Here is a 19,182-nt window from a genome sequence, read left to right as displayed (position 1 = left end):
TGTGAAAATACCAACCAATGGATCCAACATCTTACTCAATTTCGATTATCATTGTGGAGGAGGGGTTATAAAATAATTTGGAAAAACAGCACTTCAATGTAACTTATTTTTAATTTCAAAGAAATTGTACGACAAGTTCAAATTACACAATATTATCTTGTAGCTGATCGCGAATTCGGATATTGAATCATCCTCAGTGCAATCTTACAACAGGTAGACATCAATAAAATTTTCAGTAATTTAGTTGAAAGAATACAGTAGTCAAGCTTAGAAAGAGACCACAATAATGTTTTTCAGACGCTAAAAAAACAATAAATTGTTTGTTTCAAATCTGTAATTCCGATGTGTTCAAATCCAAAGAACCTACAATGCATAAAAATCGGCAACAAACTGACCAACAAAAGGCACATACTCGAACTGCTTTAATTGGGCCATAAAGTTGCCAAAATGAAATTATTAGAAAAGTGCTTTCCTTTAAAATGAGCCGCCTTCTAGTAGCACTTAAAATGGATTAAATCAACTTGGATAACTTGAAACGCTTAAAGTGCCCCTGACAGGTTGGATCCAAGTATAGTAACTTTTTAAAGCATTTCCTTGCGCAGAATCATACTTAGCAAACTTTTTAACCTTAACCTCGTAGCTCGACTGGTTAGGGCGTAATTTACATCAAACGACGGCTCCGCAGCGCCACCACAGGCGAAACTCCATATTTCACTGCTCTGGGACGACTTTGGTGGTATTACGTCATTGTAAGTCGGCGTTCTTAGCGACGGATGAAACATACGTTTCCTAGATGTGATTGCTGGATCACAGTTTAGTCGGAGTTGGTACAAGCGGTTGCTTTTTTCAAAGATCTGTTGTTTTTTACAGTTTAATAAAACTGTACTGGATACGTTCCTACAAAACCTAAAATATACTTGAAGTGAAAAATGAAGAAATTGTACGAATCATCATTCATATTTAATTCATCATCACTATTCATAATAAATAAAAGTTCTCTCTCTCATAATGTGCCCTCAGTACGTACATAGCAGAGTCTATACATGTAAAAGCCTAGTTTACCTGTACAAGGGTACGTTTTTGTAAACGTTGTTGTTTAGAAGTGCTGAAATCATCATCAGCAACTGGTTGCATCTTTGCTGTTATAGATGGTAGCCTATGGCAAATTCCTTCAAAATGTAAAGTTTGCTCAAGCCCATTTTTACTTGAGTGGTATTAACAAAATTATCTTCAGTGAAGTGAAGAGAACATATATGACTAGTTTTGTATGGCCCATCCTACTTTCGAACACTTGAAGAAAACTTCTACCATTTTCTTCTCAGCACCTTGTTTTGTGGGAAAGCGTAAAAAGAAACCACACGGTCTTTGTCACTGACACTGTCACATATTTATTTATTATTTATTTGCGTCAGACAAAGCTGTCCACATCGAAAACAAAACAACGAAATACTGTAATACACAAACTGAAAATGCACAAAGATCACAGAGAGCCACCTTGGATGCCGTCGGTTTAAAAGCTCACTAAATAGGCTATCTACTGTCACAAATTTACATATAATGAGCGTTGGAAGAATTGAAAGCATTCAGAACGATAAAAATAATCAGATGACATCATGTCTGATATAAAGCGATTTGAGGAGTGTATGCAATCGGTTAATAAACGAAAACATGTTTTTTCCTCAATAAAGCATCAAACGTAGTTACATTATTCATTACTTGATATTCACGGGCACTGACCTAACGAGGCAAATTGTGCAATATTCTGAAAGAGTCATTGTAAGCAACACGTAATCGTTTTATACTAGAAGATCTAAACTTGTTCCACAACTGGGATAAGTAAAACGACATACAATAAGAACGAAATAAACTGTTTTTTACAGCGGGTGAGCATTTAGAAAAATTGAGATTTTGCATTATTTGCAGCACAGTACTGAGAGCGCACTTGCCTTGAAATATAATTTTCATCTGAGAACTATCAATAAATACACCCAGATATTTTACAGAGTCTGTGAACACAATTTCAGATTTACCTAGATGTAGCAGAGGAGCACGTAAAAGATAAAAGTTTTTTGGGGAGAATAACATACCAAATGACTTTTTAGAATTGAAAGTAATTTCATGTTCAACAGCATACTTGTGGCAAACATCTAACAAATTTTGTAAGCCACACAAACTAGGCGAGATGCAGCAAATGTCATCAGGAAACATAATATGATTTAGACAAGAGTTGCCAACATAGCAACCAACTTTTGTTTTATTGAGATAAGAAAGCTGATCAATATATATATACGGCAAAAAGATAGGGGCTTAACACCCCACCTTGTCAGACTCCGCTGGACACAGTAAATGATTGGCACAGGTGACCTTCCCACCTCACTTGCATGGTTTTTTTACTATAAAGGCACAAAGGTCACCAGTATTCCAATAAGCGAACAAAATAGATAGGCAGTAGGCACGTTACGTGTGATAAGCGTTTTAAACAATAAATGATGATTGACTTTGTCGAAGGCTTTTGAAGCATCCAAAAAGACAGAATATACAGGAGTGCTGGGTTTTTTTTTGGGGTCATTTTTCGGTCATTGACCGATTTTTTAGCAAAATGTCCGAAAAAAATATAGTCAATTCGGTCAAAATGTCCGAAAAAATATATAGTCAATTGACTATATATGACTAAAAATGACCAAAATAAATAAAAATGACCGAATTTTTTCAAGTTATTTCGGACAAATGACCGAAAAGTCTCAGCGAAAAAAAAAACCCAGCAGGAGTGTCATGACTGATATAAGAGGACACTGGTTGTTTTATTAAAAAACACTCATTTCAGTACTATGACCAGACTTAAACCCAAATTGATTGTCACTGGTATTCCAGAAAGGCAATAGATGATTCACATAAAACGTTCAAACAGTTTTGAGATTACTGTGGCTAGAGCAATAAGTCTATAGTTACCTGAATCTTGAATGTCGCCATTCAAATTCTTTACAATCGGGACTAAGACAGTGTTCAAGCAAGAATTTGGTACAGTGCCATGACTAAGACACATATATATTTAAAAAGTACACTAATATAAAAACAAATAATCAGCATAAACAATATGTTCAGCTGAAATTTTGTCAGCACCAGCAGCGCGGTTTATGGCAGTTTGACAAGCAAGGAACCAATTGTGTCCATGTTGTAACAAAAGTTGTAATATTTATCCCTAGAAGAAATACATGAGTTAACAAATTCTTTTTCAGTGTTGGTTTTGCTAGAATTTAGCAAGGAGCTGTAATGATGTTTTCACATCTCAGCAATTGCTCCAGGACCTTGTGCTCCACCAACATTTACAGGAAGAGAACTCTTTTTGCAAGTAGACTTTTTTACTTTCTGCCAAAATGACTTATGTGAGCTGTCCAAGTTGAGTGCTGAGGCAAGCACATTTGCTCTATGTTGTTCAGAGGCATGATTACAACGGCGAAAGGCTTTTTTAAACTCCTTTCGTTTGCTCTGCATCAACTCATATATGATAGTTAACCATTTCACTGTTTCCCATTTTTCACCTACATGATGTAACTTTCTCTGGCAGTAGCATGAGCTTGCTTAACATGATTATTCCAACCAGGAACAGAAAATATGTTACATTTCTTCTTTACACCAACAAAGATTTTATCAGAAGCTGCTTTGAGAGCATCAGTTATAATATTATAGAAAGAGTCTATTGAGGCAACAGGAGAAGCATCTGAACAATGAGAATTATTGCATTTAATACTTTCAGTTGGCAAGGAAATTTGGGATAGATATTTTTAAATACAACAATACACATGAACAGCAATTTTTAAGCATTGCCTCAACCATAAATTAAAGGTAGCCTACTGTTTGTGAGATACTGTTGTTACACTGCAAATGGCTATAGCCAGATTAGGACAAATAAAAAAGTATCAAAATTGTAGCCCTATGAAACTGCAATTTCAATTGAATTGAGATGCTGTTTGATAAAAATAAACTCAACCTATTTGATCAAAACCTGGTAGTAATAGTAAGTTCACTTTTCTATTTCGGTAATTCTTAATTTGCACATGCTTTAGACCAACAGAGCCCAACACATTCACGTTTTGCAGTAGCCGTACTATACCTAACCAAGTCACCAGTCACCACAGATTGTATCCTTCCAGCTTACGGTGACGTCACAGCGATGTTGCCGTTTTTATTTTCGCAATAGAATGAGTGTCAGATTCGCCGATGTCAACGAAAGTTTGCAAGCGTGTAACTTAGTAGCCTGTTGATATTTTTTACAATTTTCTGGTCAGGGAAGTTTGTTAGTGTCACCTTTTTGATATCTTAGGTAAATTTCGCAAATTTATTTTTCTGTCAGAGGCACTTTAAAGTGAGCGAACAAGACCTATTCCTTTGTCGCAGGTTCAAGACGCCCGATGCCACTATGTCCGTTAAGAAATCAAAAAAAGTTATTGCAAAAGGTTTCGAAGAAAACACAAAAAATACATTTTTACGACAAAAGATCTTTTCAAAGTTCGCCACGTTTGAATTTCCCAAGCAGCAAAACTTTGCTGTCTGGGAAGCCGAGATATGTAAAAGTTCTGTTTTTCACAACTTTGCTGTCTAGCATATCGCATGGCTAAGGCAGAATAGCGGTCGAACACTCGCAAGAGAACATCTAATTCTAATCTAACAGATAATCCAACCAATTAATCAGCTAACTAGTCTACCAACTTAACAATAATGTGATTTACTCATTGTCACTTCATAACTGCTGAGATTTTTTCGGGAATGATGTTTTTTCAATCGTGAGATATTTAGCATCGGAACACATTACAATAGGCCTACTACCCCAATTTATCGTGAATGCTAAGAGAAAGAAAGAGCACAAAAGTACCAGATTTAAAAGTTCTATCATGACCCGACCTGGAATCGAACTCAGACCTACAAGCACCAGAACCGAAGACTAACCAGAAACCACTATGACAATATGCCGGTCCAGTCCATGCCTAGGCAGTCGGCTAGTAACAAACCCAGAGAGAAATCGACAAAACGTTTCAATCAGGCCTCTAGCAATTACCATTAGCCTCAAATCATTATTTAACCAATGCTCTTTTATCGTAAAGAAACGTAAGTGGTAATATGAGACGCTGGTAATTGTGCGCAAGGTGAAAGCTTCATGTGTTACAAGATTATATAAGCTTCCATTACGTTTTTGTGGTCTAAAAGGCGAGGTGTTGGTTTGAATATTTGAAATGTCTTTAAGTTAATCAATGACAGAATTCCAGACGCAGTTTCATTCGCATAACCAAGTCAATACCAACAAATCTTTCTGTGAAACTACAGACAGCAAAATCCGTCATTTTGCATTGATTCAACGTCAACAACGTGTTGTCAACGAAATGTACTGTCACTAATGTGTACTGTCATGACACCATTTTAACTTACCAAACCGAATCTTTCGTGTTGAGCAAACTAAGGTAAAATAATGTGAAATGAAACTGTTCGTCATAATTATGCACCAAACCGATTTATTCAAAAATTGAATTCAACCAATTGGTTTGTTGCAAGTTAAAAACACGTAGCAGTAGTGGATCCGTTATGACAAAGTGCCATTCACCTGAGCAATGAGCATGTCAAAAAAGCCATATACAGAACCATGTGCAATGAAGCAAAGCTCTTTCGAGGCTGTGGCAACAAAGACCTTAGCTTACCAACTCTTCAAAGCTTTTTGAAGTTCGCCTTTGTGCGTGTGGTTGCTAATAGCCTACCACGTTCACAGCAGCTGCATAATCATTAATGCATATTGTTTTACATTTCAGAGCATTTGTCAGGTCGACTAAATATTGTAATTTTGAATTATTACTAGATTCTTTCATTTAAAATTGTCAAAACGTTACAGATATGATGTCGACGTAAAGATTCCTTTAAAAACGTTGATGCAGGTATAGTAGGCTGATACATGATTGCTATGGGAACATAATCAAATTTATTTGCGGCTAAAAAAGAAACAATAACACTGTAAAGAAAATTAAAAAGAAACTTCCACAATATGGCTATTAGAAACGTAACATAAATATTTCAGAATGTTCCATCAAAAAGTGAGTGCTTCATGAGCCCTGTATTGAAAATCACAATATTTATCATTTTACAGTAAAGCAGAAAAAGATCTAATTTCAAATGACTTTGTAGTCTTGTATGTCAAAATAAAGGTGAAACATGAAATGATTATGATGCTGGCAAACAACAATTGTCAAAAAGCGTCAAAAATAAACTTTATTGTTTGTTTGCAAAGCCAGGGCTGTTTGCAAAGTCAGGCCTTGCCTGGAGAAATACACTGATCCAAAAAATATGCTTTATTGTGTTGGTGTGAATAAGCAAAGGACAGTACATCTCAGCCAGAAAATCAATCCTTTTTACACTTGACAACAGATGAGGGCTGTGTGGGTTTTCATGAAGCAAACGCAAACAATAGCTGGATATACTTTTAGCAGTTCAACAGAGTAAACAGCAGGTGAACAGTAAACTCTTTGAGTCCCTACCTGGTGAAAATGTGTGGGCTTTTACGGTTGGATCAGCAGATCACATTTCTTTACAAATAGAACTGACTAGAATGAGCATGTGAAATTATGCGTTAATAATTTCAAAAACATCGCAAACAAAAGTACTGTCTGGTAAAACTGCTTTCTGCTTTGTAATAATTATACTCTGTTATGGCTTCATTTGTACCCTACTAGTGTGACTAAACCATTAAAAGGTAAAAGTGGAATAATAGGTGACACCAGGCATTTGGCGGAGAATATGGGATAAGCCGCTTCGAATAACTTCGGTGGACATACTATGGCCCCACCGACTTACATTTTTGGTTTAAAACGATTCGACATTTTCTTTTCAGCAGCAATATTACATATTGTAGGTAATACTTTTATGTTCATCCAAAACACGTATTATGAAAGTTTGCTTTTTTTATTTTTGTCTTTATAAGGATAAATGCTGTGTTGTTGCTCACTTATGTCTGTTGATGATATATATTATACAACACAAAATGAAGAGTTTCTATAATTAAATTTGAACGCATTCAAGTGTTGCTTTTGAAGAGGCGAAACTTTGTAGCTATCACTCACTTGACAAAGATTCTTTGTACAGATAGCATTGCACAGGTGATTTGAATCGGAAAGGATTTGTACATGCGGATTCCGTGCCACAGGTGCACTTTCCGTGTACCAAGTTGCAACCAAAAAAATACGTCTCGCGACATACATCCGAAGACGCCAATGAATCAGTAGCTGAAATTAAAGCAAATACACATGTCAGAATGTCAGGTGAAATAAATCACTGATACTTCAAAGAAACAAGGGTATATGAGAGGGTACAGGAGGGGAATGCGAGGCTTCTAACGCCCCTACAAAATGTATAATAAAAAACATCGTATATGAAATAATTTGTTTTTTTGACTGACTAAAACAGTATTGATGCAGAACTACTCAAGTGTCTTGTGGTTGTGATATGTTTCCAATTGGAAAGCGGTAAGTTTGCGAAACGGTTATATGAATAACGAATTTAACCCCAGGATTGCACGTAACAGTTTACACTCTACACTACAGTCTACGGATTTCAGTTAAAAGTTTTCAGTTTAAGCTGACTTGAAAATGACAGACAAAGTAATTTCATAAATTGTCAAAATAATGGCTTGACGCATGACTTTCACAGCTCGTTTCATTCATCCAGGTAAGTCACAAACAATAGCCACTTTCACAAAATGCACCATTATGAACACCAATTTGACGCTTTCATAAGTTTGTTTATCCTAGCAGGAATCGTGGTAAGGCACCAACAGGTTTCCTCAAGCTATTTTCTTCTTTCATCGCGGAATAACAACCATTTACACGTTTGTAAACTTCTGAATGTTTTTTAAAACTTTACGTACAAACAGACGGCTGTGGTCCCCCCAGACAACAAAATTGGCCATTTTTACATTGATTCAACGTCTGGAATGTTTGCATCCATGTAAAAATGACGGATTTTTTCTGTTTGGGTATTGTCAATAGGGTACGCACATAATAAGTAAGGCTGTTCCTGAAATCAAATTTTCTTTCTTAGGAACTTCGCATAAACCCTTTAAAAAGACTGTTTGGATGGCCAGCAAATCAGTCCTTTTTACATTGATTCAACGTTTGCAGACTGAACCAATGTGAAAAGAATTTATTTGCTGATTGAATATTTTCACCCAATCAAAGCCTATAGCAAGACACACTGGTTTTACACCATAATCGAGAGGTAGTATAGTGTGGTAATGTTAGAGACACAATCATTAGCAATTTTTGTTTTAATTTTGTTTCGAGTGGACTTTTTTGATAAAGAATTTCGTTTCAACCATTTTTCAAAGAGTATAAAGCCGCTTTGTTCACGCACACGCAGCAAAGAGTATGCAAAAATACATTTCACAAGTAAAAAAAAGATATTTTAGGAAAATCTGACTGTTTATATGTTTTTGACAAGTTCTGTTGAAACTGAAAACAGTTCAATGGAACACTTTGGTGAGAAAATTACTGAGCAGGAATAAATAACATGAACAAAATATCCTATCGTCGTCTTTAAGCATCGTAATGAGAATTCAAGGCAAACATACCATCAATCAGTTGAAACGCAAGACATTCTAACTGAACTTTTAATCACTAAAACGACAAAAAGCGTAAATGTACAAACAATGGCAACAAATTAGGTATGTTAAACTCAAGGTTCCCATCAAACAGACGCTGTATTTTTAACATTAATTAAACGTTTTTCTACGTTAAAGCGACGTAAAAATAGCAAATCTTTCTCCACTGCTATTATGTTTCAAGCAGTGAAACTGTTATCCACTTGGGTTACAGTTCAAGCTTCAAAGGCAGGTGAAAGCTCAGCCTGTAATGTTGCACTCAGATTTGCTTTTGGACAATGCCGTTCTGTACTCTTCCACAATATTTATGTATCAACTCGAAGAACTGGAGTGTTCAAATGTCATTCCTGGAGCATGAAATGATTTTAGTACAAAATTACTACCCTTCACTGTGTGGTCGGACAATTTCTTCTTTTCCAAAACGTCAGTTGAGCTTGAAACCTTGTCTTCAAATATATATCTGAGAGTATAATACTAGGACAAAATAATATGTCGCTTTGTTTTTATCACATTTATCATTTATCAACTTGCCAGTAAAGAAAATAGGAAAATTTCGACACAGCTGTGCGTATTTGAAACAAGCTTGCTTCAAAATATTTTAAAATGATTTAGTTTTGAACGTGCCCTAGTCAAACCTTTGAATAGATTCAATAGTGCTGGAACAGTTCGTTTGAGCAGTAACTTATCTTAGGCTACGTGCCTGAAGCTAGTAAAATGACGAAACTCCGTAAGAAACAAGAATGCATGGCGAAGGTCTGATAGAAATTCCAAATGTACTGTTTTCAAATGAATGACACAAATAGTGTTTGCTTATCAGATTTTCCTAACACAAAAAGTAACTGAATGATATTCATCGTACAGAAAAAAGGGTTAACTATCCAAACACTCGAGGAGAAAAGGGTACGTGATCAGAGACAATAGGGCTTCTTTCATTGTCGGCTGGATGATCTTAAAATGAATAAGTTTAACATAACTTGTACAGTGTGAGATAAACAAAGTCCAATTCACCTTTGACAAGAAATGAGTCAGATTGTGACGTAAAAGACAATCAAGCATGGCTAAGAACCAGGTGAGATAGTACAATCGTACTGAAAAGTTTTCTCCAAACATAAAACACATGTTGTGGAAAAGTGTGTCTTTCAAAGTCTGATCAACGTGCAGGTTTGCCAGCATCAAATTCTGACAGCTCAAATTTAGATTCAATAGTTTGCTTGCGGTGATTTCGATTTTTTTTTGTATAACATATGCAGAACTAAAATGGAATGGCAAGAGTTTGAAACATGTTGAAACAACTTGTAAAAACATATCAATATTATGGCGTCTGCATGCGGTTGTTGCTCAAATGCAAAAACACAACTTGCTGATAAATTTTCTTTTGCTGTAGGCTACCACCAACAGAGTAATATTTAGGAGAGTCAAAAATCGAATAAAAAAAGTGCCACGCCGGACAGCTGTGGTCATGATACAGCATAAAGATTTATACAGATTTACGTTGCTATCGCCGTTATTTGCTGGTAACGTGAACCGCTATTTCTTTAGTGGTGTCGAAAAGCTTTAAAACCGTCAAACTAGCAACATGGAGGTCATCTTTATTGGATTAAAAGAACGTCTACAAACGTTGAAACAAACGATAGATTTTGCTGGTTGAGATTTTAGTGGATTATAGTCAGGGTATTAATGTCAGCTTGAATCTAACTTTGACAGAACGTTACTTATTCAGGTGACTGTTATCTGCTTGAATCTTGGCAAACAAAACTTGCAGAATTGCATCGCTGCAACGTCGCCAGTCCTGATTTAAACGTTGCTAGATCTTGTAGATGACAAAATATAACCACTTCAGAAATCAGTTGAAAATATTCAATTCGAGAAGTGTGGTAGTCTCGTCTAGATTGAAGTTATGACATCGGAAAAGACCAACTTTATGGAAATGAAACATTTAATAAAGTGGTGAAAAAAACATATTCAAAAAAATGCTTGTAGGACGTCACATATTTAACGGCAACATACGTAGCTTAAAAATATTAAAACATTGACATTGAACTGGATGTGACCTATGAACTTGGATTTTGATACAAAAGCTGATTATTTAATCTTAAAGAATCGAGAAAAGATGAGAAGGAAATGTGGTGTTACGTAGATGAATGTTGTACCATCGTTTTCGCAAATTTTTCAAAAAGCATATATGAACAACCATAGCCTACTTGCTACAAGCAAATCGTGTTTTGAATTGATAACCAACCCCTCGAGCAAATTTGTCAACTTTCACATTGATTCAACGTCTGCACAAATTGAATTAACATAAAAAGCACAAATTTGGCGACTTGACAGTGGTGTGGCGCTGGACTTCAACACTTGCGGAGTCGAAATGGCATTTTTGACTCAATTTTGTGGACACTGTTAACAACATAACCAGTAACGTGGCAAACTATCGATAGCTTTACATTATACTGAAAGTGAAAAGGTCATTTTACACCTTCTTCATTTACTTATTTCAATATCTTCATAATGCAGTGATTTATAATTTTTGGAAGGGGAACTCTGCTTTACTTGATGGCATTGGTCAGAGCAAGGTCGCTTTTGTGGAGAGATAAATTATAATTGCTATTGCAGAAATTTCATGTGAAAGCGCTGAATCCACATTTATACATCTCAAAATGGCCGATTTGTCCCTGGACGTTCATCTTATGACGTCAGACATCTAAAATAAACACAGCCTAAACCACTCTTAAGCCTTAGGCAAACAAGTGAATAAACTGATTTTTGAAGTCGAAATCAGGTAGTTTCCGGTGTCAAACAAAGCGCGCTATAGTTAAGCACCGACAAAATGTGTTAACGTTTTAAATATTTATCATACTTATTGTGGTGGTTCAAAGAAAAGATTTGTACAGTAAATGGCACTCTGTTGTTAAAACCGACAGATGAATATCGATAAAACTATTTGCTTAACGGATATGTATCCTACAGCTAAGAAATATATTTCAGATCTCAGATGAAGCCGGTGGTGAAATACTAGGAGGACTTAAAGCTTTTAAATGTGAACTATTTTAAGAGCTTTCAAAAATATTCTTTTGTGTTGTCATAAATATTTGAACTTGCACGACGTTAGGTACTGAAGCAAAGTTGCTTCCAAATATAGTCTTGATGCTCATGCTAGTGATAGCTATTGCAGATAGATGAACTTTCATCGACACAAAAATGCCTGTAAAATTACAGACAAGCTAAATTCCATATCATGATAGTAACTTTATGGTGAGGGTTACGCGGGATTTTAAATTTTGTTATCAAAGATTGTCCAATTCAGGAAAATGATCACTCTAAAAAGAAATATATTGAAAACACAAAACACTTCAGAAACATCTTTGTAACTGGTAAACAACTGAACCCAGATAAAAGAGGTAGGGTATACGAAACGAACTAACATATAACCTTCAGGTAGATTAGAATGTAAACGTATAATGCTTTAATCTTCAAATGCGAACTCACACAGTCATACGCTCATACATATAGTCACTTTCATAATATCTTAATGCAATCTTCGAAAAGAAAATTTGTTCCAGTTCGATTTAAGTTAAAGAACTATCCCATTGAATACCTTGAGTTGAGGCACTTAAGTAGAATTCTTGAAATTTTGAGTCAATTCTAAAGTTGTGTAGTGTTGTGGCCAACGTGCCTTCTTGTGTGAAAGTTTATTTCATGAACAGTTTAAATACTTTTGTCATGCCAACCGATACAAAGTTGTCCAAACTTGGTTTGCTAAATGTTAAATAAAATTTACAAACAATGCAAACTTTTTTTCTCAACAGCTCTCGTTTGTCTGTTTCCCAGTCAGCAAATCAGTCGCTTTTTACATTGATTCAACGTCTGCAGACGTTGAATCGATGTAAAAAGCGATTGATTTGCTGACTGGGATTAATTCTTCAACTCAGGTTTTTAATTTATTTAGTCCTATCTTACGTTTGCAAGTCCCAACTTCATTCTCCATCAGTGTGGCATCATGGGGAGGCCGAACAACACAGGTCAAGTCTACGTCGCAAAGTCCATCAACTTCAAACGGCCCACCACATGTTTCAAGGTGTTGTTTCGCACATGTTGGACAGCACCTGAGAAAGTTGAAAAAAACATTGGTCTAGTGCAGGGGTTTCCAACCTGGGGGCCATGACCCCCTAGTGTGCCATGAGCCTTTTTCAAGGGGGCCATGGAAAAATTTGAAAAATAATAACTTATTTAATTTATCATCTCTAAGTCCACTCCAACACTATATAACGAAATAAATAAATAAATTTAATTTAATAAAAATACTAGTAGGCTACATTTTGCCCAAATCTCCATGAAAAGGTCTTTAATTCGTTGCGGTATAAACAAGTTTTTTAATTAAAATGATGTTTCTTTATTTTTTCAAAATGTTGAAAAAATAGGGGGGGATTGATTGTTCAAAATTTTCAAAGGGGGCCACGGTGTAAAAAAGGTTGTGAACCCCTGGTCTATTGAATACTTTAACCATGACAAGCATTAAACGCCCATACCCAAGAACTAGAAAACGTATCAGAAAAAACGATAAAAAAGGTTTTAAGTTGTAGGCTACACTCTACACATATTTTACTGTTGTTTGTAGTTAAATGTTAATTAATGTTTTGTCGGAAGCATCACTTTTACTTCAGTAAAACTTGTCACTTTGGAGAGCAAGGAGATTGTACTTGTAGTTTAATGGTTGTTAAAATATTAATGCTCGTACTGAGAAAATATCTTGTGGAATCCGTAACCGTTGCACAACGTGACAGGTGCGCCTGTTCTTAATAGCAATAGAGATCAAATCGAAGATTAAATGTGGGAATAGCAGTTTGAAGTAGTAGCGTTGTCAATCAGTCTAGGATGTTACGGATGTACATTTGATCCCGGACTCGGGATACTTTAAATAACCTGGAACCTTTTCCAAGAGGGCCGGGAACTTGAACAAAACGTTGTATATTTTTGTTACATACATTTACAACAAGTCTATCGTTTTATGGAGACCGCTGCGTTTTGGGAGACAACTAGCCTATCTCTTCAATCAAAAACTAAAGAGCTGAAAATGTAAATACTAAACTCATGCTGAACTGCACTGTACAATACATGCAAAGTTTACATTTCAGGGTCTTTATTTGTAGATTAGATTGACCAGGCGTTCCAACCATTTTGCTCCTAACAACCTCCTTCTTCAACGACTGTAGTATTATTTCCCTTACTACAATAGATGTCATATTATTTCATTTGCAGTGACTTGTTCTGGGACGTCCGGGAACGTGCTGGGTAGGCTACTTGGTCCAATTGGGCTTTCAGTGGCTTAGTTTGAAGGTTTTTCTTATCGTCATAGTCTTGTTGTCAGTCAAGTTTAATATTATTTTTGAAATTAGAAACAATGCACTCAGCTATCATAGTAAATTGATCGCTGCTGTCGCTAACTGTTTAAGTATTTGAACATATCAAAATATTAATCATCTTGTCGGCGTTCGGATAGCAACGTTAGTTTCAAAAAAGATCAATTGAAAAAAGTTTGACTTGAAAAAGATATCCACAACACAACTAAATCAGTTTTATGCTGCGAAGTGTAAAGTTGTTGTCAAGAAAAGTGTAACCCATTGAATTAATCACGTTGGTTATGATAATATTGCTTAAAAAGGTGAACCATCTCCAATCTCCATGGGTAAACACTGAAGTCACAAATATTGACTTTACATAAAGAACTCATTACGTAACTTCTCCACAAAACACTCACATACATCACTTTTAAACGATTACGTTCACTGCCATAGGAGAAAACCAACCTCAAAAGCAATGCTAAAAGTTATTCTCAATACGACGCACAAAATCATAGCAATTTGCAGTTCATCTGCAGACAGTTTCCAGCGTTACTTACCCACTTAGCAAATCAGTTCTTTTTTACATTGATTCAAGGTCTGCAGACGTTGAATCAATGTGAAAAAAACGACTGGTTGTCAACAAGAACCAAACTCAAAAGTTTTGGTTGAACTTAACCATGGAAATGTCTCAGCTGAATTCGTCAAACAGTATTTTGTGTAGGTATTTTGTCGGATAAAATAAAACAACGCTATAACCTATATGCAAAAATATCATTTTATGCAATAACATTGCGAAAAAAAAACGGCAAAAATCAGACGGTTGCTAAACTGACTAGAACAGTAACACAAAACTTTCAAATCAAACAATGAAAATGTATCAAATATTTGTATTTGGCCCTTGACCACCTATGAGAGATATTTGTCAGACATAAAACTGAATGACAAATGGGCACGTTTTTTAAATCCGACTTATTTCGATCGGTAATGAAACGAGTTTAACTGTAAATACAACAAACAAAAAAACGCCACTTACCCACAAGCATCTATATGTGTTCCCCCAACACAATTCAAAGGTGGACAAGTGTATTCGCTACAAGGTACACACGAAAGCGAATGAGAGACTTGAAGTTGAGTCAGCGCAATGAAGACGAAACAGAGCAGAGTTGCTGACAAATTCTTTGAAAAAACTTTTGTTCTCGTCATGTTCATCTTCCCAAGTAAACACTGGAAGATATGTGACGAACAGAGTTACTGCTGCGTGTGTAACTTATACACGAAGGTAGCTTCGTCTTTTCAACAAACTTTAGGTAGCCTACTTGATAGTAACTACCTTACAAGCGATGCAGGAAATAGTTTTTGGAAAAACGTCAATCGAACAGCATTTAAATCAGTAGGCTTTAAATATTTTGTCAAAACTTAACGCCTGTGAAAACATATCTAAAATAATGACTTCTTTATTCAAGACCATAATTTGCAACCAAAACCTCAAGAGAACAGCAAATTGTTTTAAACAAAAGAATATGAAAACGACACTTTGGCTCAGCTTTTTGTCTTATGTCAAAAATTGTAGACATAACACGAAGTTTTCACGTTTTTCTGTCCTTGCGATTTGCATGAGATCTGTGCTGATGTACTGCCTTTGCAATAATTAACTGTTGGCTGATCCTGATCTAAGCTTTAATTGACACTCTGAAATATTTCATCTGCTGTTAAACCATGACTACTTGATAAAATTAAAATGCTACCAGACACAACATGACAAGAAAAGCTAAACCGCATAAACAACAAATAAACAGCAGATTAATTCACTCAATACAATCAACGAACACACAGTCATTGGCAAACGCATGGCTAATAAAGTTGTTTCTATCTCCCCCCCCCCAAAAAAAAGTTTCTATCTCTCATTCTAAAATGTTTAAGAATTAAAAAAAAACAAAAAAAAAACGAAAGACCGTCACTGACTTTGCAGCTGCGACTTAAAATGTAGGTTCACTGAAAGACAGTTTTCTAACCAGTGAAGACGATTTGATGCTGGCTCCAGTAAGCCTACAACTGTTAGCAAGGGTTGGCGGTTGATATTTAAAAACACTAAAAACTGATAGTTCTGTGAAGCTTGCCTTCAGTCAGCTCATTCTGTGTAAACATCGCCGCTAGACATTGACCTTAACGCTAGCCAGAGTGTAAATAGCAGCACCACGCACCGCACGGACGTCGTAATGCTAGTTTACCAACTGCATGACAACATTGTCACAGCAAAGAATTTGGTGATTTTTAAATCAAAGGCTCTGAAAAGGTACTGATGATGATGATGATTGAACCAAGAGCCATACACATTCACGCAGGATGTAGACCTCGTTTGCCTTTAACCCAGTGTTTCCCAACCTGGGGGTAAATTACCCCCGGGGGGTAATTTGCCTGTTTTCGGCGGGTAACGAGACCGGAGGTTGTAAACTTTATAAAAGCGAAGAAATGGAACAGTCGTCTTTACAAGGAACTGTGCAAGAAGATGGGAGAAATATACGAAGTATTACTGTACCACACAGAAGTACGATGGCTGTCTCATGGCAAAGGATAACCCGCCTGGTCGAACTTCGTGAGGCTGTCCATGTTTTTCTGATAGAAAAGAAGTCCGACTTGACTGAATACTTCTCTAACCAACAGTGGATTTCCCAGCTGTGCTACCTGGCTGATATCTTTGGTGAATCGAACAGAGGCAATCTTTTAATTCAAGGCAAGAATGTAACTGTGATCGACACCAAAGTAGCCGGAGCAGCATTTATCGCAAAGGTTAAATTGTGGAACAAGCGAGTTGGAAGAAGCACAGTTTTAGACGTTTGACATGTATCTCGGAGGCAATGGACTTGAGTTGACAGCGGCGTTGAAGAAGGACATAGCTGACCACTTAGGCCAGCTAGCCAAGAAGATGGACAACTACTTTCCGAATTTGAACACGGCTAGTTTTCAATGGTGCACTGAGCCCTTCACATGTGATGACAGCCAGGTGGATGATGACGACTTTTCGGCCAAAGAAGAATTTATCACTCTCCGAATTAACAAAGCGTTGAAACTTGATTTCAATGGGAAAGGCTTAGAAACCTTCTGGTTTAGCAGACTCCAGGACGCACCAACATTAGCGACACGGGCATTAAATATCCTGACATCTTTTTTAACAACGTATCGCTGTGAACAAGGATTTTTAACTGTCTTGGGAAGGAAGACAAAGAAGCGCAATCGCCAGGATGTCGAAAGCGACACAAGAATTGTCCTCAGTAGCCTACCACAAAGCCCAGGATCACAAAGCTGGCGCCTGAAGTCCAGGCCTGACCTTCGCATTGAATGTTTACCACGCATTGTTATCTTGTATTCAGTATTGTATTGCATTTTGATTGTCATAGTTAGCCCTTTGAAATACATAGCAATAAACATTTTTGTTTTTGAAAATTGATCGTGGGGGTAATTGGCTCACTTCAGGGTGGAGATTAGGGTAACAGCCAAAAAAAGGTTGGGAACCACTGCATTAACCCTTGCTTTGCGCTATTCTATATCTCTGAATTCTTAATTGCCAGTCTACCCATTGCTTTTACAATGGGGACTTGCACCTATCTTGTTTACCAGGAAACCTCCAACAGTTCCCAGTGTTTACTTTTAATGAAAGTAAATCTTTAGTCTATTAAAATCTTTATTTGTGCCATGATATAAAAGTCTTATTCACAAGTGGCTCAATCTCTCAGCTTCAGAGCGAATAAAATCAACTTCACTCAGTGGACTACAGAGCAAACACTGTATGTTTTTTAACTGCCTGAAAAAGAAACACAAAACAAGTAGCCTACGCAACTATACATCGTCAGTTATGTCGTCCGTCAAGCACGGATAGCTTACAAGTTTGAATAACAACCTTTCCTTTTGTCTGTCAAATGTCGAAGTGAGATTTTTCGTTTGTCGGGCTACCTACCTTCTTTTCGTCGTCCTACGCATTCTTCAAAATCTATCGTCTGTGAAAGATCGCGTGCTTCTTGGCTACGAACACACCCAAAAAGCATACAGAGTTCACAGACCAATCCAAGTATTTTTGTTGAGAACAAACTTGACCCTTAACAGAAACAAATTTTAAATGTAGTGTGCAAGTGTAATACACGTAAAGGCCAAAGTATAAATGCCATTTAACAAAACAAAAAAGAACAATCTTTTTACTGTGTTTCAATCCATTAAAATAAATTCAACTATAGATAAAAACTCTCTTTTTACATGACTATTCCTTAAATTTATGAGCGTGAGTCACAATATTTCGTGTTTGTGGTTTTTTGATTTTTTCAAGAGTTTGCAATCCTGTTGTTCTCGTTAGCTCAGTGGTTACGCGCCGGCCTCAAGTTCAAGCGGCGCTAGTTCGGCTCTCAGAGTGTGCGCTTAGGCAACGCATTTCAGGACTGCTCTTCGTTCAACGGCACCTAATGGATGGAATAATTCCCCTGCTGCAACAACACTTCAACAAATATCGAAAACTTCACTCTGCTAATCTCGGTGACCGGGCCTGCGTCAGTGGTTCAAAGACTTTACAACAGGGGTTTTCAACCTAAGGGTCGCCAGTAGTTTTTCGGAGGGTCGCGACACGCCGGAAAATCCAGTGTAATTTTTTCAGTTCTTTTTTTGCAGGAAAAGATTAAAAACTGAGTTTTTTCGCAATCGACCATTATTCGACCTGAGATTACTCTATTGTTTAAGCTTTCAGACGTTGCAAGGCTTTAACAATAGGAAAGTATTCGATATTTTTCACCAAGTTCTTGCACGTTGCTTTGTGCAGACTAAAGTTAACCAGCAACCACGCTATGGCAAAAAGGCAAATTTATGTGGAATCCTATGCAAAATATAGATTTTTCAGTATCGTTTCCAATGGTATTGAAAAAATTTAGTGTCGGCTATTTTGTTTGAAAGTTCTTTCAGCAACAGGTGCACGCATTGACAAGCTTAGTAGTTGAAAAATGCAGCACCAACCATCTCACTGAAACTAATTTGAATTTGAATAGATTGCAATCCAGAAGGATTGCAATAAATCGAACCGGTGAAAGTGGGAAAATGTAGATTATTCTCATTATTTTTTCTCTTATCATCTAGCCAAGCTTGATAGAAAATTGAAATAACAATCGGAGGAAATGTAATAAAAGCCGTAATAACATCGCAAAAAGACGTTTCTGGTTTCAAAAGTTTACATTGGAACAG

General features: G+C 36.5%; 1 protein-coding gene across 1 annotated transcript in view; it reads right to left on the bottom strand.

Moving 5' to 3' along the window:
- The window catches only part of LOC145770917 (cysteine-rich motor neuron 1 protein-like), a 37,377-nt gene extending 19,434 nt beyond the window's left edge, over nt 1–17,943 (bottom strand). The window contains exons 1-3 of the mRNA XM_082582660.1: nt 17,921–17,943; nt 12,587–12,732; nt 7,098–7,259 (exon numbers count right to left, since the gene is read on the bottom strand). Coding sequence (XP_082438786.1) covers nt 7,098–7,259; nt 12,587–12,732; nt 17,921–17,943 — 331 coding nt within the window. The remainder of the gene's footprint in view (nt 1–7,097; nt 7,260–12,586; nt 12,733–17,920) is intronic.
- Between the last annotated feature and the right edge of the window lie 1,239 nt (nt 17,944–19,182).

The sequence above is a fragment of the Aplidium turbinatum genome, chromosome 5, assembly GCF_918807975.1.
Source record: "Aplidium turbinatum chromosome 5, kaAplTurb1.1, whole genome shotgun sequence".
Classification (NCBI taxonomy): Eukaryota; Metazoa; Chordata; class Ascidiacea; order Aplousobranchia; family Polyclinidae; genus Aplidium; species Aplidium turbinatum.
The sequence above is the reverse complement of the archived record's forward strand: the minus strand, read 5'-3'. Positions and strand labels throughout refer to the sequence as shown.